The sequence below is a fragment of the Buceros rhinoceros genome, unplaced genomic scaffold (genome assembly GCF_000710305.1).
Source record: "Buceros rhinoceros silvestris isolate BGI_N320 unplaced genomic scaffold, ASM71030v1 scaffold11713, whole genome shotgun sequence".
Taxonomy (NCBI): domain Eukaryota; kingdom Metazoa; phylum Chordata; class Aves; order Bucerotiformes; family Bucerotidae; genus Buceros; species Buceros rhinoceros.
Window position 1 is genome coordinate 40586 of NW_010404251.1, and position 26177 is coordinate 66762.

At 41.4% G+C, this 26177-nt stretch overlaps 1 protein-coding gene across 1 annotated transcript; it reads left to right on the plus strand.

Annotated features, from left to right (window-relative positions):
- On the plus strand, nucleotides 1-25912 carry SPIDR (scaffolding protein involved in DNA repair). Its single transcript, XM_010133334.1, has 9 exons — nucleotides 1-170; nucleotides 8748-8835; nucleotides 11186-11329; nucleotides 14639-14837; nucleotides 15928-16080; nucleotides 20989-21082; nucleotides 22564-22678; nucleotides 23187-23240; nucleotides 25781-25912. Exons 1-9 carry the CDS (start codon nucleotides 1-3, stop codon nucleotides 25910-25912), a joined length of 1149 nt encoding a protein of 382 aa, XP_010131636.1.
- The last annotated feature ends 265 nt before the right edge of the window (nucleotides 25913-26177 follow it).

Here is a 26177-nt window from a genome sequence, read left to right on the forward strand (position 1 = left end):
ATGTTTTGCAGGTTGTGCCTCCTCGTCCAGGATGCCTACGGTATGTTCGGTGAAGTGCAGCTGCAGTCCCCGGGCTCTGCAGATGACGTTCAGCAGTATTGCAGCAGATGGGAAGGAAAATTCTGCTGCTTAGCTGGAATGAAGATTTTGCAAAGAACTACAAGAGGAAGGTGAGAACAGTTCATGGGAGAATGTATTGTGTGCTGTGGCAGGCAGAGCCTTTTTATTTATTTCTGAGATCAGGGCTCTTTGGAGCAGCGGAATCTGGCTGCGTTCAACTAAACGTCCTCGTTGCCATTTTGGAGGCATCCACTGGTGCTTGAGCCAACCACACTCCAAAACGAGCACAAGTAAGTTAACGCACAAAGCGGAGAAAGGGATGGAGGAGAATTACCATATGCAGTATGTCATAAAATACGAGCGTCTGCTTTCTCTTCAGTAGATTCAAATACTTAAAAACATTAGTTCACCTCACTTCCATTGCAAAACTGTTTACTACAGCATGTTTGTCTTCAGTGCTGCCCAGTATGGGGTGAAGTTTCAAGCACAGACTTTCCCTTAGTATATGAGAGCTTAATTCAGTTAAGTCTATATGGTTTTGGAAGCACAGTTTAAGTTTATTACCAAAAAAAAAAAAAGTTGCAAATCATAAAGCTGTTCTTATTTTGGAGTAAGAATGTCTACAGGTTTATAGAAAATCCCTCCAGATAAGTAACAAATTGACTTATGGTACCTCTCAGATTTTGCTTATTCTGCGATGCCTTTTACGTTCTTCGAATAAAACATCTTTAATCAAGAACAATAATTAAATATATCAAATGTCTTACATAGTATCTTTCTGAGGAAAGTGATACAGTGTTCACATGGGGACCAGTATAAATATAATTAGATTGGTTCAGTTCTCAACATAATTTATTTGTACAAGCATCCGATGTAGATAAGCCTTTGCTATTAGAATGGCTATGATATTTCTGCTGACACTTTTTTTTTCCTGTTAAAAAATGCTGTTTCATCAAAACCAGAGTGTTTCATGGAAACATTATCTATTTTGGAAACAACTTTATTGGGAAGATTTTTTCGGGTCCAAAGGGAGTGAATATTCTCTCTCTCATTCTCATTTTATGAAAACTTTCAGAAGGTCTCATTTTTGTTTCATATTGGAACAAAAACAAATTTCAAAGCCTTGAAATGTTTAGCAAAATGGAATTGTTGTTTTCCAGCCAGCCCTATTCAGTATGCTTTTCTTTTTATGTACTTGCAGTGTTAATTTTCAGATCCTTTGGATTTCAAGCCTACTTGCATTTTTATGGATCTTTAATAACAAACACGTCTTCTTATTTAATTAATTTGTTGGCTTTTTTGTTTTTTCAAGTTACATTTTTTCCAAACAAATTAAATAATGGCTTTGGAATTCTGGATACAAATGAAGTTTTACAACTGGCTGCTGGTGTTTCCAGTGCTCTGCCTAGCTAATAAGAGACAGACTTTTTCTAATGTAAATTGTGTTTCAAAGCAGCAGTAACTTACTTCTGGCTGTTCTGAGGACGGTTAGAAGACACACTGCTGAAAATGCTGGTGGCTTAGCTGGAGCTGCGCTGGTGGTAACCCTGCTAGGAAACATTAAAAGAAAAAGGCTCGTGTAGCTTCAGGGACAGGGCAGCGGTTAAAACGTGATTTCAGTGGACAAGATGGGTGGGTGGGTGGGGGAATTGTTCGGGGGGTTATTTTTTTCCTTAATTGTTTTAGCCTAAGTTCTGCTATATAACTTGTTATTACATTTAAATGTTGGGACACGTTTTGTGTCATTCTAGGTGTGATGCAAACCACAGTAAAGCCATAGCTGAGAGGAATATAAGGGAGTACTCACTCACACAGAGCATAATTAGACTGTAGAACTCATTGCCACTGGACAAATGGGTTTCCAGAGCCAGTGGTGTATCCGAGCACATGATGGGATATGCCTCTGAGTGCCCAGCCTTGGCTTGCAGCACATGAGTGAATAAGAACTATGTGGTCTGCCCTGCAAGAAAGGCTGCTGCCTTTTTTTATTTTGAGGACGCCAATTACTTTTTGGAAGGAGATGGCTTTTAAACTGTTTGTTTTCTGGAGTCTGATGGTGGCTTTTAAAATGGATAAAAGGGAATAAAATATAGGAAATACAGGGAGGAAAGTCATGACTATTTTTTGGTGTGCCTTTGAAACACATGATCTGGAGAAAGCCAGGAATGGCTAATAAGATCCCTTATGTGCATACTGTCCCACACTCACGTGGATTGTAACCTCTCTTATGGAGACAGAGTGGCTTCCTCAGTCCCTCCACGAGGCGGAGGAGATATTCATTGAATGGTTCTCAAGCATTTTGCATCAATGGACCACTGTTATTGTTCAAAAAATTTTCCAGGCCATCATCCACCCTCATCATGAAGTATTTAATTTAAAGTACTATTTAACATCATTCCAGTAAATGCAATTTTTAAGTCACTGTTGTAAGCTGAAGTTTCATTTCAGGAACTAAAAACCTGTAATAAAGTGTATTCTACATCCAGATGTAAACCTGACTTGATCTTTGGAATGGACCTGTACTGTAAGACATGCTATAAGAAAATAAACCCATTTCTTCTTCCAGTAAGAGAACACTTATGTTCCAAGAGGAAAGTAGGATAAGAACTTACACAGCCATGTCCTGTCTTGACCAAGGTGAACCCTGTGAAAGATTGGAATTAGAGTAATCTTACACCGAGAGAAACACTGTTACTGGTGAATATTGGTTTTGAATACCCATACGCTTTAACAAGTACTAGGGTCTCCTACGAGGTCATATGAAGGTCTTTATTTGATTAGAGGTGTTTTCCAGAACAAGTCCAATACCCCATGTAAGACACACTCCCCAAAACCATCCCTGCAGGAAGTCCCTCCCTTTGTAGTGGAGTAGAGGAAGTGGTGTTTCCCTTTGCAGCCCAGTTTCTGGCAGTCCTGTAAGACAGACTGGCATGGCTGAGTCACGGAAAAACTGCCCTGGCTTGTCAGTGTCTTATTTGCAGCAGTTCTTCCAGTCTGTTGGTGAGGCTGTCGAATAAGGTAGGAACCAGTTTTGTAGCAGCAGAATTAACAGCACGTGAGTGGTTCAGTACCTGTGTCCTGACACTTTTTCTCTTCACCCTCTCTCGCGCTCGGATTTGTCTCCTAGCCTTTCCTACCACTGTTCCCTGAACAGCGTGCTCAGTATCAGCGAAAGAGGAAGATGAGGTGGCTTAAAGAGAGAAGACTGGAAAATGCTCATTGGTCTGCTGCTGGTGGTGTGGCTCCCTAGGGGTGTACATCCTGTCTCTTGCCCTCCCACTACCTCATATGTCCGTCTTACGAATTCGGCTCCCCGAGAAAGAGGAAGTGAGGTTTTTGTACTGCTAGAGGCAGGAATTTTGGTTAAGAAGCTGTACGCAGTACAACTAGTGTGTAACCCCCCTACTTTAATAGACCCCAGGCATGTTTCAGGTGTGTCCAGTGTAACCAGTAACTAAATGGGTGCAATTAGGTGCAAGATCTGAGCACTCACTAAAGTGCCTCAGGAGTAAATAACCTATAAATTGTCATAGTAACAAGAAATTACTTCAATGAGCTGGGATAAACTTTGTAGTTAGATATCTGTCTTTATCGACAAAAATATTAATTTTATGTTTTCGGCCCTGACTGGAGTTCCACACAGAATAATAACTTGGGTTTTGACAATTTGTGTCTTTCCACCTCATTTGCCAAGCATTGAGTTGTTTTTCTGCTGAGTATAGTAGCCCTACCTGCTGCTTCCCTTTATGCTTTCTTATAAGGTAGAATATGAAGCGTTTCTATTCAGCAGAAGAAGAGATGACACCAAGATAAAAATGGAGGAGGAGGAAGAAGAAATGCTTTAACATAATAAATAACTAACACAGGGTCTCAGTATGAATTTTGTCCCTAAATTGAAAAAATGCTTAACAATGCTTAACAATGCTTAACATCTTCTCAAAAGAAGATGCAACTGTTGCATGAGTCGTGCTAAAATCCACACTTCTGTTGGACAGGAGAAAACGCTTAGAAGGATACGTCAGCTCAGAAGCTTTGGCACTTGGCCCAACCTTTAATTCATGGCAAGTTGTTCTCTATCTGTTGGTTGCATTTTCCTCTAAAGTAGACTCCAAATATTAGGTTCATCAGCCACTGTGAGGAATTCCGATGCTTTCAGATAAAGTTGGTTTCTGATGGTTGTCATGTTAATTTCCAAATGTTAAAGCTCTCTGTATTTGTTTGCAGTGGTCATCCTTATTGTGCCTGTATTCTTTTTATTTAAGTCCCATTTTCTCTCACCTCTTATCTCTCTCCTTTTTCCTCTGCCCTTCACCATATACTTTCTCTTCTTTTTGCTTTACGCTCAGAAGAGAGTAACTGCTGTACAAGAAAGTGTTTCAACTGCTAGACGTTGACAGGAAATGTAATAGTAAGAACTCTCCACGGAGCAAGGAAGTCAGAACTTCCTTCCTTTGGTTTTCCCTCCTCCAAGAAGACTGCCATCTGAAGGAGCCACCCCTATCTCTGAGGTTTTGAGGTCCTGAAACACTTTGGTGATTGCTGTGGTTAAAAGTTGAGGTCCATTTAAAGCAAAATTTCAGTCATCACATTGAAGTTTGAACATTTTCATACTTTTTAATGTATTTTTCCCCTGAGTTTTCTTCTTTTCAACAAGCACTCACTGCTGCTTGTATCTTCAGTGCTTCTGTCACGAAGCTGTTTAGTAACCAGCACTGGAGAATAACGTAGGTGTAGCCATACTGAATCAAATGTACTTTTATATTATGATTTCAGTGTTTTACTGTAGTATGTGTAATTTCTAATGTGCTACAGAAAAATTAGTTACTCAAGTGTGTAAATAAATCGTTCAACAAATGAATTCATATATCTGAACAGAACTCAGGGATAAAAACCCAGCAAACCTTCCTCCCTGCTTGTATTTTGGCTGAGATGCTGGTTTAGTAGACTCAGATTTTTACTTTATGATTTTGTTGCTTTTATTACTCAAGTCTGAGAAAATAAGGTGTTGCATAGCTGTGCCCTGCAAGATCTTAACAGATCAGTGAAAGGGAGAGCGAGCCTACAGTATCAGCTTTATATTTGGATCAGAGATGTTTCACAGAGGACTAGGAATTGCTTCACTTTTGAGTTCTTAATAATTGAGACTGATACTGCCAAAAGAAAACTGTTTCAGTCTAGACTAAAATTGGGAGAGTAGGAAACAGAAAAGTGCCAAGTCTTGAGTCCCCAGATCAAAGCTGTGGAAGACACTGGAGGAGAATCCTAGCCCCTTTCTTCTTGTCCTCTACTTTAAACCTTATGTAGTCTTTCTTCTTTTCCTAGTTATGGGCATTGTTTTCCTTCTGTTTTCCTTGATATTGCTGTTATTTTCTGCCTGTAGTAATTTTCCCCTGAATCTGTGGTATGATTATTAAATCTGATAAATCCCCCAAACTACAAGCTGTAATGTTAAAAGTTGAATCAAGCATGTCATACACAAAGTTCTCGGACCAGAACTGTAGATGAAACTTCATAGCTGTCGGAAATAAAGAAAATCTTCTTCTTAAGTTATGAAATGAGCTGTCACATCAGAGACAGTGAAATATGGTTTTGAAAAATCTAAATTTGAAGTTGTTTGCTTTTATAGTATAGCTTGTGGTGTGAAATGAATGACATGTCCACAGGATCAGAGTAGATGTGCTGATACTGTTTATCACTTTACTGGGTGTCTAAATATAATTACAACAGTTTTTCCTCTTTTTTTAAATATTCTTATCAAAAATCATAGAGCAAACACGTGTATGCATCTGTGCACATATGCCAGGAAGGTTACAAGCAGAAGGTGACTGCTGTCTCCTGCCGAGCTGCGAAACTGAGAAGGATGGTGGTTAGGTGAGCAAATGAAAGCAGCAGCTTCTGTACAGGGCAGCACAGTCATCACCTGTGATGAGAATTGTTTTATCTAAATTATTTTAGGGATTTTTATTTTAAGTGACTAGTAATTACACTCACAGAGCAAAATTTTAAAGTTTTTAGTTTGTCTTCTGTACCAGAGAGGCTGTTTGTGCATATGGGAGCTAACCATGTCCCTTCAGTGTAGCACAGAGCCAGCTGTTCGTCTCTTGTCCTGACTCTGTAGCTGAAGAAGGACACACATATTGGATAAAATACAGCCATTGTTAAGTCAGATTGAAGTGGGATTTGGCCAATAAAGAGAATTAATTTTATTCGTTCTGTGAGGGTAGTAATTTTCTACAGAAGACGACACCATGTCTTGCTGTTTCTCCACTGTCATTGCCCCCACCTCATCCCCCCTTCTGCTAAGTCAGGGTCCCTAAGTGTAAAGGGTTGCTCCTCACCACGGACACTGACTGATCGTCCCAGCTCCAGGAGAGAGCATCCTCTTTAGAGGGCAAGTATCACGGCAGGATGTGATCTGGAACCTGCAAATCCTTCAGGTGGTAAATATCCCTGCCCTTTGCTTGACTGGTGTCAAAGAAAAGGATGGGGCCAAGATTTTCAGGAGACACCCTCTACACAACAGTGCTCCTCTGCACCATTGTGCAGTTGTGTCATTTAGTAAATGCATAATGTCATTTACTAATAATTAAGTACTCCTAGTTCAAGCGATAGATGACCTTATACAAAATGACACAAGAAATAGAAGAAAACATACCATACATCTTAGATACTCCGATATGGGGTAGCAAGCTGGAAGAGAGCTAATGAAGAAAGGACAATTTCATGTCCCTTGTGCAGACCTAAAAATACAGATGAGGGATCAGCGTGAGGACTGTGTGGCGATGTGGTTCTATCTGCCCTGAGACAACATAGCTTAGTTCCTCTAAGCTGACAAGTGTACCATCTCCGTACACACAGGCAGTGTTTGTGGTACGCTCGTACCCCTGCTCTGCCCTTGCCCTCATGCTGTGTGTCATGTGAGGAAGGCCACTTGTGTAACTGCCGGAGTTGTGCAGGAGGCTGGGCTTTCTTTTTGCAACGCTCCTTTTTCATGTCCCTGTTAGCAGGAGCAGTTTGTTACCCTGGGCGTTGCCCGTCCTGTGACTGTAGAGAGGGTCTCATTCTGTACTATACAAGACAGAAAACGTTGCCCCAGTCAAGGGTTCAGGAAGTGGTCAATTTGCTGTAGAGTCTCTTTAATGCCTCAGAAGCATTGCTTGTATGTGCTAGTGTTCTTGCTGTTAAAAACAAAGCGCAAAACAAAACAAAAAACCCACCACCCTCAGCTCAGCCTTCTCCTTCTACAGACTGGGCGATGATGCCATGTAAGCCAGGAAGTTCATTTCCATAAAAGAGCAGCACATTCAAGTTTCTGCTCTGTTCATTAGCGTGAAGAACACAACTGCAGGCAGCTACATCGTCTTTTTAGCCTGCCTGCTTGTTACCTGAATCGTCAACTACCAGCTTTACTCCACAAGATCCACTCTGAGATTTACATCCATAAAACTTCTTATGGTGCTGGTCCAAAGGCATCACAATAAACACTGAACCATAGATGATAGCTGGCTCTTGATGAAAACACGTGGGGCGAAGTTCACTGCCTATAGCCCCTCCAAGTCTAAGCACTCCAGGATCCGGAGAAGGACTAGGGAAATACAGAAATAAATAAGCTTAAGCAGAAGTGAGCTAAAAGCAGAACTTTAAGAGGAAAGTTTCCATGACCCCTTGAAGAGAAGCAGCATATCGCAACGTGCTTCAGCCCTGTACCAGAGTGTGCCATTTCCTTCTAAACTAGAAGCTAGTATTACTTTTAGCAAGTTTGGGGATTCGTTTTTTAGAGCTGTCTCAGAAATAGCGGCTTTCTTGATGGGAGGAACAGAGAACTTGTTCTTGGAGACAGTGTGGGGTTAAAATCCAGATCTCAGTGCTTCCACGATGCAGAGGAGCTTCACCGCAGAAACGCATGCCTCTTCAGGGTGGTTATCTGTAGCTATTTCCCCTCCCTCAGCTGTTTTCTTGGCCTCTCCCCAGATGGCCCTGCCTGTCCGGCAAGGATGCCGTGTCAGCTGGCAAGGCAGCCGCGAACTGCTGCAAATCCAGCGAAAGCTGAAGAGTTGGCAAGATATCACCTTGATATCCCGGGCTGCTGATTGTATGGTTGATTCTAAATTAAAAGCGGGAAACGTGCAAAATAGATAAGTGCAAATTGTAGCTAAATGAGCAGCTGTGTGGGAGGGAGACCATCCTGTGCACGTGTGAGGTAACAGAATCTCGCCTGTTTCTCAGCGTCTGGTAATCGCTGACTTTCCTGAAAGCAGTTACAATCAGCTGTTAGAGAAAAGCAACAACTGAAAACATTGGAAGCAAAAACTTTTTTTCTTTTTTTTTAATCGATCAGTTAAAATAGTTTAAAACTATTTTTCAGAAGAAGTTGTGCTGGTATCTGTGTCCTCCCCAAGTCAGCATTTACCCCAGTTCCCCTCTAGCAGGCTGTTCGTGGCAAAGGATTACATTTGACTTGCTCGCTGCTGAATGTGATGCAGCCCTTCCTTCCCTCTCCACCCCGCAGCAGAAATGAGGGAGAAATAATTACACCAAATAAAAGACAGCTTCTGGAAAACAAATATGGTTTAAAATCATTTTCATAATCATGCCATGGTTTAAATTATGTTTCTTAATGGATCTTTTTAATGTAAGATATAAGTCTGGAAAACATTTTAAACCTGATTTTATTGGTCTTTTTGAAGGACATTAGGACTTTTTAGTCTGATAGACAGTCTGTGGCCTCCAGTAGTGCCTGTAAAAGTTCCTGGACAAAGTCAAGACTCTGAAATGGTAAGTCTTGTTATTATGGAAATTAATTTTTTCCCTCACAACTACTATTTTTGTTGGTAGTATAATCACGTGTACTTTGGGAATCAGTTTCTCTCCCTCTCTTATCTACTCTGTTTTGTTTATTGGTTCTGGCAACCTCCTAGGCTAACCTGAAGCCCGCTGGATCAGCAGCGTCTTTCCAAAATGATGCAGTTAGCCCTGAATTAATCCTCTAGAGCTAGAATGGTGGATGTCCAGACAAATTATTCCTCTCCTCTCCTTGCAGGAGAGACATAAGATAGAATGAGCCAGCTGAGAAACCTGTGTACAAGGATAGTAACACAATCTGTAGGAGCCCTTTCTAGCCTTAGATTTGAAAGCACTTTTCTGAAGATTAACTTACTTATGTGAAGACAAACCGACTGCTGGAATCAGGGCTCTTCCTAGTTAGGATGACTTTGATACTTTTCTCCCTTGAAAGATGGACCCAAAAATAGTCTAAAAAGTAATGAGTATTTCTGTGATTTTAGGGAGTGGGGAGGTATTAAAATGGATTTAAAGTATGTGACTGTGTATTTGCAAATCTAAAACTGCATCTCTAATTTTCCTTTAATTAACTTCTGTATTTCAAGAGGGGTTCTGCCATATCGAGAGTCATTTTGGTTATAAGAGATCATCTGAGAAGCTTCTGAGTAGCCAAGTGCTTGTGCTGTCCTGCTGTTCTCGTGTAGGCTGTGCTTTGGGGAAGAAGTCTGTGGTATTGAAAATCTGTGTGAGAGCCTAGGGGAGGCAAGCAGGATGCAAGTTCTAGAAAAGAAGAAGCGGCTGGAAACAAACAAGTTTCAAACCCAGGAGTCATTAAAGGTGGATATTACTAGTTATTCCTCAAGTCCGAGAATCTTTTCTCCACGATGTAGAGTGTTCTTTGCATGGTGCAAGGCTTTGTGTAGGAGAATAAGAAGATCAGATCTTGGTTGTGTATAAAACCTAGATGGAAACTGAGTGAGATGGCTGTTCTCTCATTCACTTTCCCTTTCATCTAGACATTCCAGAAGTCTCGGAGAAATGGATTGTTTTGTGGGTTAAAATACAGTGGACACCAGAACGGGAATACCCACGGATGGAGCAAAGCTCTTAAATGTTCAGCGTTCTGACGACTCTCAGTTGTTCTTCATTTTCTCTATTTTATTAGCAATCTATACATGGAGGAAGCTTTCCATAATCACGCGGTTTACACTTCCGTCATGGGTTCAAAATACTAATTCATTCCTCAGAGGACCACGACTTGCATTCTGCTGCTGCGGGGTTTTGGCTGCGTAGAGTTTTTTCAGTTAAGATACATAATTCTTGTATAGTTATTATTCAGTCTAGTTCCATATATATTCAGTATAGTTTCATGGACACTTTTATGGAAGCAGTTTTATACGTAGGTACGTAAATAATATTGCCAGCACACTGATAATGTTGTTGGGGAGTGACCCATGGATCTGATTTCTTTTGAGCCATATGTACATTCAAATACCTTCTTTAGTGCTGTCAGAGGCAAACAAAATTTGGGTATGAACTTATTTTACTTCTTTTTTTCCTTATGCAGACTGTTTTTTAATGGGTGGGCAGCTGTCTTTAATAGATTCATATTTCTTCTAGTAAATGAAATGCTTTAGTAACAACAAACATCGCCAGAAGAATATTTTAACATATCCACAATAAAAAATATTCTCTAGTATTGTCTTTTTTATTCTTGAGAAGCCTTTCTAGCTTGGGACCTCTTTAAGTGGTGATTGATAAAGTTGTTACGTCATGGTACTTTTTAAGGGGGAAAGAAAAAACTGGTATAACAAAAAGAGAACAGTTCTTGTAGCTGTGGCACTCCTGTTCTTCATTATCTCCTTGTGCTGTCCTGGATTTAATTTGGCAGCTTTAAAAGTTCGGCAGCTGTTTACTATCACAAAAACCCACCCACATGCAAAAGTCCCCAAATCTCAGAAAAGTTACAGATGTTTAAAAAAAAAAAGAGTAATCAGGGCACTCCTACCACGTAATAAAAAAAAAAAAATTCAAACCCAATAACGAGCACCTTGGAGCAGTTGCAGTGTTTGCCAAGTGTGCCAAACCGTGAGATGGTTTTGCGACGAGGATCAATGTCAGATTATGGGGAGAAAGATGAACACAAGCTGATTTCACTTATAACTTGTGAATGTCGGTTTATTAACTCAACTTCTATTTCAGAGTTGTTGTTATTAAGCATATAATTTTGTTTCCCCATCCCTGTTAAAATGTAAATTGTGTGGTTTGTTTTGGCTATTATAAAACCCAGCTGGCCAAATTAAGGTGCCATTTTTAAGGTCACTTTTCCTTACTTTTTCAACAGATGACAACAAATCTTCCTCCTCCCAGCTTCTGTTACATCCTTACTGTTCAGCCTGGTGAAATACGTGTGGAAGTGGATGAGGAAGAGCAGATTTCTAATTTGTACCAGCCGCCAGCTGTTCATGGTCTAAAGGAAATTCTTCAGGTAATCCGCTTTACAAATCAGGTGACAAATACTTTGTACTGCTGGATTTCTGGTGGTGTGTTTATCTCATTCCCTGTTTTTCTACTATTTTCAGATCGATGGTTGTAATGAACGTTGTAGCTTTTGGGCACAAGTGCTGTATCTAAGGCTGCAGGTAATGTTTTCACTCAGCAATGAATTCAACATAAAATCAACGTAATGTTTTTGTGAAGAAGCCAGCACTTACCTAGTTGAGGGGAAAACCCAAAACCTTCCTGGATTATCTTCAAGAGTTGTATGAGCAGAATTCTCACTAGGCCTAATATGCTTGTGAATAGGTAACGTGAACTGCATCTCCAGTTTCAATACCATCCAGTCTAGGAAGTGAATTATTTCTGAATAAATTGCTATCTAACCAGAGGTAATACTGCATCCTGGGAAGGGAAGTGAGCTGGAAGTTATCCTTGCAGGAGGTTAGCCGAGATTCGATTTATAGCTAAATGCTGTCCTTAGATACATAGCAAAATTTCCCAGTCAGCTGAGTGTCTGGGGACAGAATTTAACAGATGATGGTTATATAAAAACGCGGTTTTGCTCTTTGCATGCAAGTGTGTGGACTATTTTTGTTAACTTCAATAGAAGCCCCTCAGGCAAATTTGGCTTTCACGGTCCAGTCAGTAGAAAGGAGGGACTCTTAGGTAAATACATCTGCCATCCATGCTATGATGGAAAGCTTGTGATTATGTTTTATTTATTTGTTTCTGAATGGTGCTGCAATTTTCTTTCAAAATGTTGCTAACTCCCTCAGTAGTTAAAGGATTTTTTGGTGGCTGATTTATTTTTTTTCCTGGCGACCGGATCCTCAGTACCGCCGGCACTGAATTCTGGTGGAGAATAATTTGCAATTGTCCATCAGCTCCGCAAGAAACAAAGTGTGAATCAAAGCACATGAACCAAAGACAAAGAAATTCCAGAACGGCCAGCAAAATAGCTGGAGATGCTTCCCACCAGCATGAGACATAAATTTAATTTAGGTCTTGCCCTTTTGCTTCAAAAGCCAATGAGTTATGATTTGATTTTTAGGCAGGGAGTACTTTCAACTGCTGAGATGAGGGGTATCTCTTGTGTTTTCCTCCATGCCACAGGAGAATTTAACAGAGCATTTGCAAACGTGAAATTAGGTCTAGCTTGATGGGATCTTTAGGGTGCTTACAGAAAGATAGACACATACATGCGTAAACTTATTTTTCTGAGAAACCTGTTCTGTGAAAAAATTAAATAAAATTACAGACTAGTGGCATTCTAGCCAAGCATTTTTGTGCTCAGGAGTGTCTACATCTGAGATACTCCAGGTCATCAGTATTCTTGTGTAGAAGCACCGCATCACTAAACTAAAGATGAAGCATGCAGGAACAGATGTGATTTCGAAGACTGGAAGCTTGTCTAGCAGAAGAAAACGGTCTGTGATTTATTCTTGCTGCTGGGAGGTTTATTAGCTGGTTTTAATGCCTATTCATGTACTGAACTAGCTGGTTTTTTAATGCCTATTAACATACTGAACTGTAAGCGCTAAATTTTCGTGAGTGAACAACATAAGCGCTCAGAAACTTTGTGTAAGTAATGTTGGAAAAGCAGTAGAAGGTATTCTTCTTCTGCACAGCTTCTGGGTAGCTGCTGGATAATGCTTCTGGGTAACGGTTCTAGCAATGTGAAGGTATTTACTTGCTGTTAGGGTATCGCTTGCCTAATCCTCCCAGAAGGAGATCGTGAGCAGCAGCTTGTGTACTGCGGCTGCCTTTGCCAAGGGGACATACACTTCACATGCAAAGTCATCCAGTCCTAATGAGTGAGGATGGGACTATGATTTGATTTATTTAGCAGAGTTATTGTTATTATTAGATAATCTGCTACATGAGCTAGTCCAAAGGTACTTTTAGAATAGCATTTGTACCGTAGCTACAGTTCTCTGAGGTCCTTCCCTTGTGTGAAGGAGGAATGGAAGTGTGTTCTCGGGATCTGTACTGCGGGACAGAAGGACTGAGAGGGAATATATTCCATCTGTGGCTAAGGAGCTGTCCTGCCTTGTAACTCAGTCCTGCTGCTGTTTGTCTGCTGAGTCCTCTCTGCTCAGAACAAACTGTCACACATGGCAAGAGGAGGATTCTAGACTAACTTGTGATTTTTGATGTTGTTATTATTTACTTTTTGGATGATTCTTCTGCAAGCCAGCTTTTAATGTATTAGTAATTCTCATGTGACAGCTGCAAACATTCTTTCTTTGGAGCTGGCCTAACGCTATCTACAACTTTGAGAACAAAGATCTTTACAAGTTGCTCGGACTGCTAAATGCGATGTATGCTTTGTTATTAAACCCTTTTTTTCTAAAGCATGAGAATATTTGCATACACACAGATATTATAAAAGCTTTCTTTTTTAAGGAAAAAAAAGAATAGCGTGAATCTTCAGATTGCATCCCATCTGATTTTGTTGGAGAGCCTGGAATAAGCGCTGATATGTGTGTAATGTTGTTCTAGTCTGCCTTGTTTATCATCCCAGTTTAAAAAACACTACTGATTTTGTTGACAACTGTTTTCAGATATGAAGGCTGAGACGAAATACAGGTATTTCGGTTGTAACATCAGTAGCTGTGATATGCCTTAATTTAGTCACACCATAGTATTTTTATACCTGTCTTAGGCAGAAAACTTACGCTGTCATTGCAGGTTCCTATGTCTTTTACTTCTGGGTTCTCTGTTTTCCTATTTCTATGCATCATTTCAATAGTTTGTTCAACAGAAAGAAAAAACTCGAACTTTGTGACTTGCGATAGCTATTAGGCAAGGACTGGTGCTCCTGGGAATCAGATAACAGTACATGGAAAATTTGCTCACACAGGAATAACGTTAGTGGTAGCATTAGCCGGTTGTTTTTTTTTTTTAAGGCAAAATTTACACAAGTCTTAGTGAATAAAAGCAGCCAATTAACTTTATATTAGTATATAGTATATATAGCATCTAATATTTTAAAGTAAAATATATTTTCAAATCCCTAGTACAGTCCAAGTGAGTTATGAGAAAGGGTGAGAGTTGATAGAGGTAAAGGCAAGATGCCAGTGGGTCAACCTTGGAAAGTTAATTTAAGGTAGAGATGTTTGTGTCTGCAGTAAGGAGTAATGAAAATTCCCAATAAAGTGTTGATTCATTATCATGTATGAGCCCTGGTGTAATAATTTCTGTGAGTTTTATTAATTGTTTAAATACAAGGATGTTATTTTAATCTTTCCTTCTACTAAAAATTAACATCTGCACTCCAATTTTTTTTTAATCGTAGACAAAACACAGTGTTCCTCTGAATCAAAGGGAGATTTGGTTGTTTGTGACTGACTCCACCTTGCAAAATGTGGCTCATGTCACTCCAAAAGTTGTCGCTGTGTCAGTCACTGCATCGTGTGTTCTCAGCACAGAAATCACAGAAGCCCTCAGTGTTGCCTCACGACGCGTCTTCTTCAAGGATGCGCTGTGGGGACATGGTGAGCTTTCCTTGTGGTTTTGAAGCAGTTGGAATCAAACTGAAATAGCGTCCTCACCTCCCACACTGCAGTACGTGACCTACAGAGACTTTCATTCTCAGATGAAGATGAGATGGTGCAAGTTTGGGAAGAAATTTGTAATTAGACCTTTCCCTTAAGCTTCTTTTTTTACATTCTTGACCTGAGCTCCAAAGTAAAAGAGAAACTCAGTGATCTTGCTGCATGCCCACCAATATTTCTGTCAGTCTTCCCTGATGGCGATTGAATCTAATGACCGGTGTCATTCAGATTTGCTACCTGACAGAAGACTCAGAGACTCACGGTTGGACTAGATGATTATTGTAGGTCCTTTCCAACTGAAATAGTGTGTTCTGTAAAGAAACTTGGTTTCATTTGTTTTGATATTCTTGCAGAAACTCATGTTATTGAATTTACTAGCTTTGAAAGGAGTAAGAGGGTGAATCAAGAGACTTGCATGTCCCTAGACACAGAACTTTCACAGTTTCTTCTGTGCCATCTTAGCTATGAGCCTTCGCCACCACACAGATCCTGTAAGCATGGTGGTTTAGTCGCTCGTTTTTGAGGTTCGGGTAAGGCTCTGTATGGTAGTTCACCTCTCACACCTTCAGTCACTTGCGCAATGTAAGTGGACTGGAAGCACCGACCTGTGTAAATGGCTGTGTCCCCTAAAATCCCCGCTTTGGAGAGTACAGCATTGCATGCTCCTGCTCCTTGTAATCTTTGAGACAAAGTAAGACCACCTGAAGAGGTGTCCGAGCCTACTACCACCGTATAGACCGTCACGTTGTCTTTGCAGGGCGTGTGGGGTGACACAGTCAGAGGGGAATTGGGCTCTTTCCTGCCATATTTGAATTTTTCAAACATCTTTGTTCCCTGAGAGTTGCAAAGCGTGATGAGAGCATGATGCTTGTATCGATGAAAGCAAAATATTTTGTCATTGAGAAAACCTGATGGAGTCTATCCATCTGTTTAGTAGCTGGCAGGGATTGTTGTCTGTATTGGCCATGACAATTAACATGGTCACCTTTTTCCTTGTTACTGTACTGAGTTGAAATGTCTCTGTTGGCAGGTAGGATTATTTGTGTTGAACGTACTGTTCTCTTATTACAAAAGCCTCTTTTGTGCTCGGCTGCCGGTGCTGACCTCAGTGAGCTGACTGGCCCTGTCAGACTCGATGAGCTGGATTCTACGACACAGACCAACTCCATTTGTGCTCTGAGAGGTGTGTATGGCCTTTCCTGAAATGAATGCGGTTAATTATTTGTGTTCACTTTAATCTTTTAGGTCTTCGTATTGAGTTCTTGCACAAACAGCATGGAGAGATAAAAAAGCACTGCTAAAAACGTACTGCTGTGGGTCATTGGGACGTTTTAAGTTTTCATACTTCTCTGAGGGCTCTGTTTGCCTTTTGCTGGCCAGGCTCTGCTCCCACTCACTCATACCCCAGAATAAATGTTTGAAGCACAATCTGTTGTTTTATATTCCTCCCTTCGATGTCTCCTTTCAGGAGCTTGCTGTTCACACCAGCCTTGTTGATGTTGGCAGCAGTAAGGTATACTGATATTTTTTAGGCAGATGGATAAGATACGTTGGCCAGGTTCTGAATGGTAGGGGTTAGTGTCTGATTTCCCTGGAGCTTTGCTGCAATGGGGCAATTTAATATTTCATCAGAGTCATCTAGCATAACTTGGCCAATATTTGTTCACCAGCCACTTTGGATCATTGCTTTGTCTAATATTTCAGTCCTAGAACTAACCATGCAGAAACATTTCTTAAAATGTATTTTCTAACATTTCCTAATCATGCAGAAATGTTTCCTACCGTGTATTTTCTAATGCTTTGTCCAGTCAGCTTCTTAAACCTCCCAGCTGTGGAGTGCCTATAGGGAAAAGTCCTTAAAAGCCCAATGACTCTTGGCTTTGAAAGACAATTTGCTTTCTTAATGTAACTCTTCGGCTTCCAGTAGCCCTTGTAGAAAACTCTTGACACCGTTTTACATTTACATCTTCAAGAATTCACTGGAGCGTTTGAAATTGGCTTTGAAATAATAGCAGATAATGGTTACAAATGAATCCTTCCAGTGCTCTGAAAAGACAGTTGGAAACCACACAAAGAACATACCTTCTCTTCAAGGTAGCAGTGCCTCTGTGATTAATGTGTGAGCACCTTGCAGTGACAAACCTTGAACTCTGACACTGCATGATGAAAAACAAGCACAACCAGAGGCACTTCTCACAAAGCCTTGGTTGTTTGGTACGTCTCACATCGATGTCGTGAGTTACTTGAAAGGTGTTTCTGTTGCTGAGTGTGAAATACTTTTCTTAAACCTCTCCAATAGTTGTGCTAAGAATTATCACTTCTCTTAATTTTATAACTAAGGATGAGAAGTGCCTCTCTTTTGTCCCATGTAGTAGGATAAAGCAAACATTTCCCTGTCCTTTCTTTTTCCAGGAGAAAGAAAATCTTTGTGATATTTATTGTGTAAAAAAATACTTTACACACATGGGAGGTGTCACGCTTTCCCTGTTCTGTTACAGATGGAAGAATGACAAATGGAGATACTAATCCTGCAGCCTTGTCTCGCTTAATCTGAGTTTTGTCCAGAGTAGCTGTTACCAGTATGTTCCCTCACCTTGGTACCAACACAGAAGATGAAGTATCTTCTTTATACCTAGGCTAATGCTATATGTAGATGATCACTCTCACTTTTATGTGTAACTAAAATTATTTAATAGCATTTAAGGTATATATCCAGTGATTTGGAATCCAGTTAGTTATTGCCTGCATCTTTCTGCTGAAGAAGTGAAACTAATAGCATTAACCCTCCTTTGTTGGTGGGAGAATATGTATTTCCATGCAGGAAAATTCATCATCTCTAAAATTCACTCACTGTCTCTGTCTCCTATCTCAGAGAGTTGTTAATCTGGTTTTCAGTGAGAAGCAGTATTACCTTGTTCCTTCTTTTTCTTCGTGCCCTCCTTTCACTTCCTGTACTTTTGGTCACCTACGTATGCAGTACGTGGACCTCTTCTCGCCAAGCACTCAAAAAGGCTGCAAAGGCTTTACTCTAGCCCTTCTTGAAGTAGAGCTCCTTTCTGCTCCTAGCCATGGCTACTCAGGGATCCAGCAGGCTCAACCTTCCCCAGAAAATCTTCTTTTAACCAGTGACAAACGCAGGTGGTCATGCAGGTCCCCATCCACAGGTAGCGCAATTGGTCACTGTGTCAGAGCTTCCAGGAGTGCCAGGATTGGGGACAGGCACAGGTCATGCTGCCCGTTCACTTTTAGGTAGATAAGTTGTTTTTTGGAAGGTGTATCAACAGGATAAGTTAGGTTGGAAGGAACCACTGAAGTTCCTCCAGTCCTAACTTCTGCTCAGAGCTGGGCCCTGAGCAACCTGGTACAACTCTACAGCTGGCCCAGCTTTAAAAGGACAGTGTTGCAATCCAGGCAGATCCATGAATGTGTCAGAAATCCTTGTTTCAGAGAGGTCCAGTCATACCAGCTCTGGAATGGAGTGTGGGCATCGTTTAGTCTGGAGAAGAGGGAGGCTCAGGGGAGACCTTATTGCTCTCTACAACTACATGAAAGGAGGTTATGGGGAGGTGGAGGTTGGTCTCTTCTCCCATGTGACAAGTGACAGGACGAGGGGAAATGGCCTTAAGTTGCATCAGGGGAGGTTTAGGTTGGATATCAGGAAGAACTTCTTTACACAGAGGGTCATTAAGCATTGGAACAGGCTGCCAGCGGGATGGTGGAGTCCCCATCCCTGGAGGTGTTTAACAGACGTGTGGATTTGGTGCTGAGGGACATGGTTTAGGGACCCTGGCAGTGCAGGGGGAACAGTTGGACTCGATCTTAAAGGTCTCTGCCAAGCAAAATGATTCTGTGATTCTGTAACAGATGAGTGAAATCTGTGGGTTTCTCCTAATGGAAAGTTTATTCTTCATTAAAGATGAGTCTGTGGTTCTCACTGGTGAGCTCAGGGTTAGTAGATTTATTTTCTCATCACTATGCATTGCAAAGTAATTTCTACCCTCTTTTTGCTGTGTAGTAGCAGGCAGCTGGCAGTTCGTACTGTGCTGTTTGTACTCTTAATCATGCTTGTGAGCAAATTCTAGAAAGTCCATGCAACTTACGTTTTGTGGGAATATTACTTAGGATATTTGCCTAGTATATGACTCACCACCAGTGCCTGAATTTTGACACGGGATGTTTTCATACCCAACACCCTTACTCCGGGGTGGGGTGTTTGGTGGTGGCGTTTTTTTTTTCAGTTTCCCTTTTAGCAGTGTGGACAAGATGGGGTCAATCTGCTTACCTAGCTTTCTCTTTTTGGTTGAACTTTTCCCCTTCCTGTCTGTTAATCAGAGTGATTGGAAGCAAAAATATGCACATTCATTTTTTGAACGTTTCAACCAGAGTGTACTTTTTAATCCTTGGCCCTTCTTTGCATTCCTCACCAGAGACCTGTTTTTCCAGGTGTTGTCCTGTTACCAGTCTCTTCTTAGTGATGTCAGCCACAACCCATAAAAATAGACTAGAGGTAAAAGTCGAATTTGGCTCTGTGCATTTCCATTTAAAAGGAGGATTTTGGGAAGATACCCAAAGGTTTGTGAATGTCTTCACAAAGATGTGCAGCAGCTCAGCAGCTTAAACTTGAGAAATCACTTTGCTCGCAGGAAGCACAAGGCTGTCCCTAGATTATTAGGTCTGCTGCTGCCTTTGGTTGTGTGTGTTCTGTCTTCAGTGATCTCTGTTGTTTTTCTTGAGGGAACTCTACGTTATCACCACAACAAACCTCTCCACTAGACATGATCTCGTCAGTGAGATCCTCATTCACTTTCTTCACAGGTACTGAGATTGCTTGTGCACTGGCGGCACACAGTAGACTTAGAGAGAAACAGATCTCTCAGAAAAGGGGATTTTGTTTGGTTTTTAAAAATATTTTTAATAAGAGAAAGGAAACGTAATCAGCAAACTAATTGGTAGCTTTTCGTTTCCATGGAGAATAAAAAAATGCCCATGCTGTGGCAGAAAGCATCCTACCTTGTAGTAGCAAGTGTAAACTCCCAGTTTATCACAATACCTGTAGAATCAGACTTATTCCTGTAACAGTCCAAGTGTTAAATGCACAGAATTGCTTATTCTCTCAGTGAAATCCATGGGGTTTCGTTATAGAAACACATAGAAATTGTGTCATAAATGCTGTATTTGAGAAGTACCTTTCCTGATCTTCAGACTTGCTGTCCTTTGAGTTCCCAAAGAAAAAGATTTTTTTTTCACTTAGCTCCCTCTTTCTTGCCAGTCCTTGTCCCAGGAGGATCAGAAAAGCAAGGGATTAATGCCCCGTCTTACAAACCGGACAGTGTACATGCTCCCTGGTCTCCAAGGGTTTCTTTTATTGAATATGGTATAAAACTGGGAGGTTCTTGCTCAACAGGAGATGGAATTTTTATTCAATACTTCTGTTGTACCAGTGAGAGGTTATTGTAGTGTAATTTCATTCTTACAGGTGATGCACTTCATATGCTTCAAAATACTTAGAAATATTTTCTCCATAAATAACGCTCATAATTTCAGTGTATCGTTACCATAAAACATAATACACTCTTTATTGGCTTCTCAAAAAACTCTGAATATAGTTTTTCCTGCCAAAACTAGCAAGGCCCTTTATATTAGTCCAAAGTATCTTTGGCATTCCCTTCTTAGGTACAGACTTAAATCTGTGGGCCAGATCTAATCTCTGTTAAATCAGTATAAATGAAGAATAACTCCATTGTTAATGGAATTTAACGTCCATCCTTTTTTTTGAAAGGGATTGGGTCTTCTCACTGGTTTGCGTTTCCTGAGTATTGATACCAAGCTCCCTGACCTGATGATTTTTCTCGCTATTTATTCAATTATCTACCCTCTGATATGTTTAGAAAGTAACACACTTTGCCAGACAGCCATCCCTTCCTGGCGGTGTGAAGGAGAAAGGGAGTGAGACAGCGAAGAGCTGATGCGTGCTCTGACAAGTCTTATTCTTCAGCTGAGGGTCAGAGAGGATCAAACCTGCTGCGAAGCCGGGAGCGACTGTGTGTGTTGGCTTGCCGTTAGTCTTTTGTAAGAATTTCATCTTCTGCAGGTACCGTTGTTGGCGTTAATGAGAGCACTGCTTTCTCCTGGCCTACATGCAACAGATGTGGCAATGGAAAGTTGGAACCGTGTCCCCAGGACAGGTGAGAGTCAGCATGCTCCGGAGCACTCCAGGTGTTCTGCAGATGTAGCCATCACAGCAGGAGGTGATGCAATGATTCCTGCAGGCACAGGCTGCACTTTGTTCCTTCCTAGAACTAAGACGTAGTATTTTTATTGCTGATGAACAGATAAAACCTGCAAGGTTACATTAATTTATTAAGGAAGATACCAGTAGATATGAAACGGTTTGAATTTGCAGTTATCGCTTTTTTTTTAAACTAATCTTCAAGTATTGCTTATAAAGATTTCATAGCCCACTGCATTATAATATTAGTTTTGATAAACATCCACATAAGTCACAGGCCTGATTTTAAGCTCTTTCTTTTAAAATCAACTGCTTGTGTTTGTCGGCCCCTCCTTGTTAGTCTGTGCCACCGGTTCAGTTTTTATATTGAACTGTAATCTTTGCTGTAATTTGTGCACGGAAGAGTCACGCTTCAAATCTATTAAATGTAAAACCTTTCTAAAAAGGATGTTGAATAATTCTGGGAGTATGCCTGTCCCAAGTGTTAGACTGATCCTGTCACCACCTGAAGGGCTAAACCTGCATCACCCTGGCAAGCTCGTGGAAAGCCTCCTCTTAGGCTGCTGATCCAGTTTGCTCTTGCACAGTCCGAGACACCTGGTGGGATAAAAACACAAGAGGATGGGAGAGTAGTCAGAGTGCAAAAAGAAGGAAAGGGGGGTTCATTCTACCGGAAAAGCTTACAAAAAGTGTAAGGAGAAGTTGGGTGAGTTGGATCCCGTTGAAATAGGTAACATCTTCCTGAATATGAGAAGCTTTACCCTTATGCTTTGTTATATATAACCTCCAGGGGAAAAAGGCTGAAAATAAATAGCAAAAGAAAAAGATGTCCTATATTATACTATCATGCAAAAAATAAGGTCATGTGGACATTGACATAGAGGTGTAGTTCGATTAAAAAAAAAAAGCCACACTTCTACTGGGAAGGACACTTTTCCTTCATTTGGAGAACAATGTTGCGTCAATATTTAAGATATTGTTCTAACAAGCACCAATAGCTGAGCCTAATTTGATGCGTGTGACCTAAGCGTGTGCTGAAAATGCTGAATGTTCTGCTGAACGGGGGCCTGAATCAGTCACTTGGGCCAAATCTATACGACAGGTTTTCTTTCGCCAAAAACTTCTAGAAGGTTGTGAGATTAATATGTGCTTAAGTGGGGTGGCTATAAATAGCAACCTCCCCCCACATTGCCAAAACTTGTAAAAGGAAGAACCTTTGGCTGGAAGAGTTTAGGTCCTCCAAGAGAGTTACTTGGCGCTACCAAGAGAAGAGCTGTATTTGCTGTTATCAGCTAATCTCTCCCAGGGCTTTCCTACTAAACGTCTAGCAGCGAAGCATTGTAGAGAATAAGCCAGCTGGGGTTTTGTGTGTCCTGATTTATGGCTGATAGTTTTTCCAATTCTCTCTGTTTTTCCATCCTGATTTGCGTCTTGCAGAGAGTTGCTGTATTGTAACCGGTGCTCTGAAGTTGTCTCTTCACCGGTTTTGAAAATGCAGCTGGAAGTCTTCTTGAGTTGCCCGTCCCGATCTCAGAGTACAGTGAAAGTAAAGGTACGGCACGAAACGAGCTTCGGTGGGTTGAGTGTAGTGAGGCTGCATGTGAGGTAGACACACAGGTTTTCTAAGCCACGCTTTTATAAACAGCTCTGTCAGAAGAAAAATTAAAAGTTGTAAGAGTCCCATAGTTTAATCTGATACTGAACTTGTGTTTCATTGGACTAAGAACCCAATTCCCATATCTCACTCAAATAACACGGTCATTGAGTTCAAACTGAGGTTTGCAAACTGCTTTATAGTCCAGCTGAAGGGCTTTGTTGGGTTGAGCCTTGGAAACCTTAGTCTCCACAGCCTAAAAGGAATGTGTAATTTTAGAGTCCCATTCTGAACATCTTCTGTGTGACCTCTCCTCTCCTCTCCTTTCTTGGCCAGAGAAACAAAACCCTTCTATATTAAAATGATAAATCTTTGCTCAACGTGACTGTTTTAACCCGCAAGCAGAACATCTTTGCATACGTAAGATCGTTGCCATGAACAAAACCTGTCCATTTTCTAATTCCAGCTGTTACAAAGGACAATCTCTTCTCTCCTGACGTCCTCCGCCAATGAGGATGGGGTAGGTATAATGAATGTTGACAAAAGAAAGTTAATCTACGTGACTTACAGTAGAGGCAGAGTATAGGAGATGTCAATCAGGTGGGAAGATACTCGAATCATAGGAATTAAAGGAATTCTAGAGGTCATTGTCCAACAGGTCAGCTGTGACTTTGGGTGGCAGGGTCATGAAAACCTCCAAGAATGGAGATTCTACCTTTCCAGGCAGCTTATTTCGGAACTGCCCCTGGAGTGGTAGGAGTTTTCATGAGAAATACTGAATTATTTTCTCATGTCCGGCCTGGGATTGGAGTGGGCTGGACCACCTTCCACCTGCTGATGCCCTGCTATCGCATGACTATCACCAGACTGAAACCCTTCTTTTCAGAAGGGGGATGCTGCCGGTGGGATGTGCAGCCAGCTTTAGCTTTAGCTCTGCTGCGGATCTGCGGAGCTATCTGCAAATAGCGCGATGCCCAGATATCCAGAGCTGTGACGGGCAGTGCTGGGCTCTGCTCTGCTGTCTGGTTGAGGATCTGAAGACAGCAAAGATACAATCCAGGCATCCCACCTTTTCGAGATGGTCTGCGAAACCCTATAAACCACAAGTACTTTCTAATAGCACAGCCGTGAAGCTACTGGCATGCCGTAATAGTAAAGAAGTTTGCAAAGCATGTGCAAGGTAATGCTTTATTTGAATATTTGAATGAATGAAACACGCGTAAGCCCTGGGGATCCATGGGCCAAAGTACGGCTTATGTAATCATGAGGTAGTTGTTCCTTTAACCTGAGATATCAGAAGAACCCTGACATTTGGCACAGTGACCCAGATTTATCGCAGGTGAGGGAGGCACCCGGGTAGGTGCCTGCCTGGCATTGGCTGCTGGATGGTCAGCAGTGAAGGAGCAGCACCTTCAGAGGGTGGTGAGGTCCAATTAGCAACCACTCCTCTCCAGTGCACGTGGAAGGGAGCAAAGGTCAGCTCCTTGTCTGGTTTAATCATCCCCGTTAAGTATCTGCAGTCTGGTGACACGTATCGGGGTCATTTTGCTTTCCCTGTCTTATTAGTCTTGTAGCATTTTGCTGTTACATGCTCCGCGGTTTTAGTGGGATTTATGGATGATATTTAAAGTGGAACATTGCTCTGGAATTGTGAATTATTTTTCTTATGCTGGAGGGCATATATTGCATTTAAACAAAGAGTTACAAGAAATTTCCAAAGTATGTTAGCTCTTCTAATAGCAGTTAAGTCTTTCTAAGTTTAACAGGATGTGTCTGTTTTGGTTACGGACTGACAAAATGTGGTTCTTTTTCAAGTTATTAGAATTCAGACAACCTCTTTTTCATGTTTTGATTTGTATAATGCTGGTAGATGGAAGTCTGGCAGCTTAGAAACATTTTTTTTCCCCCTAGCTGAAATGTAGGGATAATTTTTTCCTTTTTTTTTTTTTAAGCATTTCATCTCTGAACCACTGCATGTTAAAAAACAACAAGGATTCATCACAAGAAATACCGCTTGAGGTGGCATTTTTTTATGCCAGTGCTGCTGAAGTTTCTAGGGGTGTAGCTTTGTAATCACTTCTTTTGGCAGGGAGGTCGGTTTTAGCCATCACTGACCCCTGGGCGCTTGTTCCTTCCCTTGTGGTAGCCCTTCTGTTACCCCAGCGTAGCTGTTTGTGCAGCTGCGTGGTGAACAGGACTGCAGAACCGGCCCGGGGTAATAATAACTTAGAGAGAAAAAAAAAAAGGCAAGGGTTGTTTATATCATAAAGCAGCCCACAGATGTGGGTATCACATACCTGTACTAGTGGACAGCCCAGGTGAAGGCTGGGACATGGTCAGGGGCTGGTTGTGGGCAGGTCCTATTGAGGAGAGAGGTGGAGGTAAATCTGCCGAGATACCCCCTGGGGTGGGGTGTCAGCTCCCGGTGTTACCAGTTCCTCTGGTAACGTGCTCTCTCCTTTAGAGGATTCATCCCAGCCTCGCACCCCTGTCCCCCATGCAGCCACAGATGCGCTCAGGCGTCACTCGTGTGGGTGAACGGCCAGTCGGATCATCAAACGGAGGGGACCGGGTACGTGCCAGCGCTCGTAAACGACGCGTGATACAACACAAAGTTAAAAGGGGCGAACAGGGGGGAGTGAAAAGTTTTTTCCCTTAGTGGATCTGGTAGCTAAGGTGATGGGTATGCTGTATGTGTATACACACGTGTGGATTCCTACGAGCGTCAGAAGGAGCGACAAAGGGAGCACACGTAGGCTGTGCTTCAGCAAAACCGAGTCCAAAGTCACAGTAGCTTTTTTAAAATTATTTTTTAATAAACAGCTCATTTTAAAAAGCCTGGTAGCAAAGCAAAGCAGCACTTCCAGCAGATCTAATTATTGAAAATCTAAGGTATTCATTCTTTCCATCATCAGTTCTAATGCACCTTTCTTTTGGAGTCCTTGAAAAAAACTGTCTGTTGGAAGAGGACCTTATCCCCTGCATCTTCCAAGCAGAAAGCTGCTTAGAACAGAATGTCCAGGACTGTTTGTTTTAATCAACATGCTTTTATCACTGCAGAGTTATGAGGTGCAGAGCGTGCTGGGAAAGGAGGTGGGGTTATTGAACTGCTACGTCCACTCCGCAACCAGCCACCCCAACTGTGTGGCACTGGAGGAAATCGTTCTTCTGGAAGCAGCAGCGGGACGCTGAGCTGGACTCTAGTCAGCGCCTGTAGTATCTTGTGGACTTTGTCATGTGGTTATCTGTTAACTAGTGACACAGATAACGTGTAATGCGAGCGTGATAACTGTTTGGATGGTTTATTAAAACTGTGATTTACAAAGCTAATGCTGAAAAAACCATTTAAAAAAAAAAATCTGTTCAACATTCTGAACTCTGCTGGATCAGTTCAGAAGTTAGGAAGACAGTTCTTTGGCGTGTTGGCTGTTTCTGTATGTGAAACATCTTGTTCTGG